The sequence below is a fragment of the Elephantulus edwardii genome, unplaced genomic scaffold, assembly GCF_000299155.1.
Source record: "Elephantulus edwardii isolate Elephantulus edwardi_28Jun2011 unplaced genomic scaffold, EleEdw1.0 scaffold00096, whole genome shotgun sequence".
Classification (NCBI taxonomy): Eukaryota; Metazoa; Chordata; class Mammalia; order Macroscelidea; family Macroscelididae; genus Elephantulus; species Elephantulus edwardii.
The window spans coordinates 4,713,653-4,715,263 of record NW_006399846.1 but is presented as its reverse complement, the minus strand read 5'-3'; the positions used below and the strand labels follow the sequence as shown (position 1 = coordinate 4,715,263).

At 33.4% G+C, this 1,611-nt stretch overlaps 1 protein-coding gene across 1 annotated transcript in view; it reads left to right on the top strand.

Annotated features, from left to right (window-relative positions):
- Positions 1–1,611, top strand: part of RAD51AP1 (RAD51 associated protein 1) — a 39,872-nt gene that overhangs the window by 12,437 nt on the left and 25,824 nt on the right. The window contains exon 3 of the mRNA XM_006891367.1: positions 580–718. Within this exon, the coding sequence (XP_006891429.1) occupies positions 580–718 (139 nt within the window). The remainder of the gene's footprint in view (positions 1–579; positions 719–1,611) is intronic.

Genomic DNA, 1,611 nt, shown 5'->3' with positions numbered 1-1,611 from the left:
GCGGTTGGCGCAGGATAGAGCAGGGTTTAGAGCTGTTGTGCATAGGGTCGCTATGAGTCGGAAACGACTCGATGGCACATAACAACAACATGTAAAAATGAGAAGAGAATATACTACTATTTTGTAAAAATCCTCAGTAGGAGCTTTTTTCTCTCCCTCATGTTCTGTGGCTTACCTTACTTAGCTTGATTAATATATTAGGAATAGATAGTGGGCCCTCAGAAGAAGATGGGATACAGAGTTTTTATAAAAACTATTTTCCTCCCAATTTTCATTATTATAAAATTCCCAAAGGATTGTAAATGCTTTCTGTAATGGTATTACAGATTCTTGAATTACTCTTTTTTTCTTTTAACATCTATATGCTATTTTAATGTCTTTGTTATTTTTAGGGTGTTGGTATTGGGTATTGGTGAAAGACCCGTACACTTCTATAAATTTCATCATTTCTCCAAGTTCATAGTTTCCGGATTCAAGAATATACACTGTCATTTCAACTGCTAAGGAAGTAATTTTTTCCTTTTTATTCAGGAAAGACAATTTTATATGCCCTTTTGTTTCTCATTCGTACATAAATAGGTGATTTTGTTTCGGCAATTGGACCTTTAAAGAAGAAATCCCGAACAGACCCAAAGGAGTTAAAACAAGAAAAACCAAAACCTAAATTGAAGAATCTGGCGAAAGAAGATGTCTCACAAGAGAAAACCCCTCAAAAAAGGTGAGAGGTAAGACATACAAGTAATATACACCCATAGCTTTATTATTTTAAAACCAATACAAATTTGAACTCATGGTTTAAATACAAGCTTTAATAGTCTTATTTAAGGCATACAGAATAAGAATGTACAATTAATCCTCTCTGACTTTCTTTCTGACTCAGAAAAAAGAAATTTACAAACATCTAAAGAAATACCAGTTTAAATACAAGATAGATTGACAAAGCAGTGTGTTTTGGAATGAATAGACTATGATTCAATCATGAAAAAGAATGATATATTGATCCATGCTACAACATGGATAAATCTTTAAAACGTTACATCTGAAGGCAAGAAGCCAGACACAAAAGGTCAGATACTGTGTGATTCCATTTATGTGAAATGCCCAAAATGATCAATAAACTCACATTCTCTCCGTGCTTTATTCTTTATGTTCTTATTTCTTAAAGACCTTTAATATTTTTTTCTACCTACTTAACATTTTAGACATACTTGAGGATTTACTACAATCTACCTTATATGACATCACTGTTAGTACTTAATATTTTAGACATCCTTGAGGATTTACTACAATTTACCTTATATGACATCACTGTTAGTGTGTTTCTTTCTCTACACTCCTTTTTGAATTACAGGCTCCTTGAGAGTACCCCATATGGTATAGTGCCTTGTACAGAGTAAGTGTTTGATAAAATGTTAAAGACTAGCTGAGGGGATACACACACACATATATACATATATACGTATATACATATATACATATCTATCTATCTATCTATCTATCTCTATCTCTATCTCTAGCTAGCTAGCTAGCTGTATGTTGTTGTTGTTGTTGTTATGTGCCGTCGAGTCGTTTGTGACTCATAGCGACCCTGTGTACAACAGCCCTAAACTC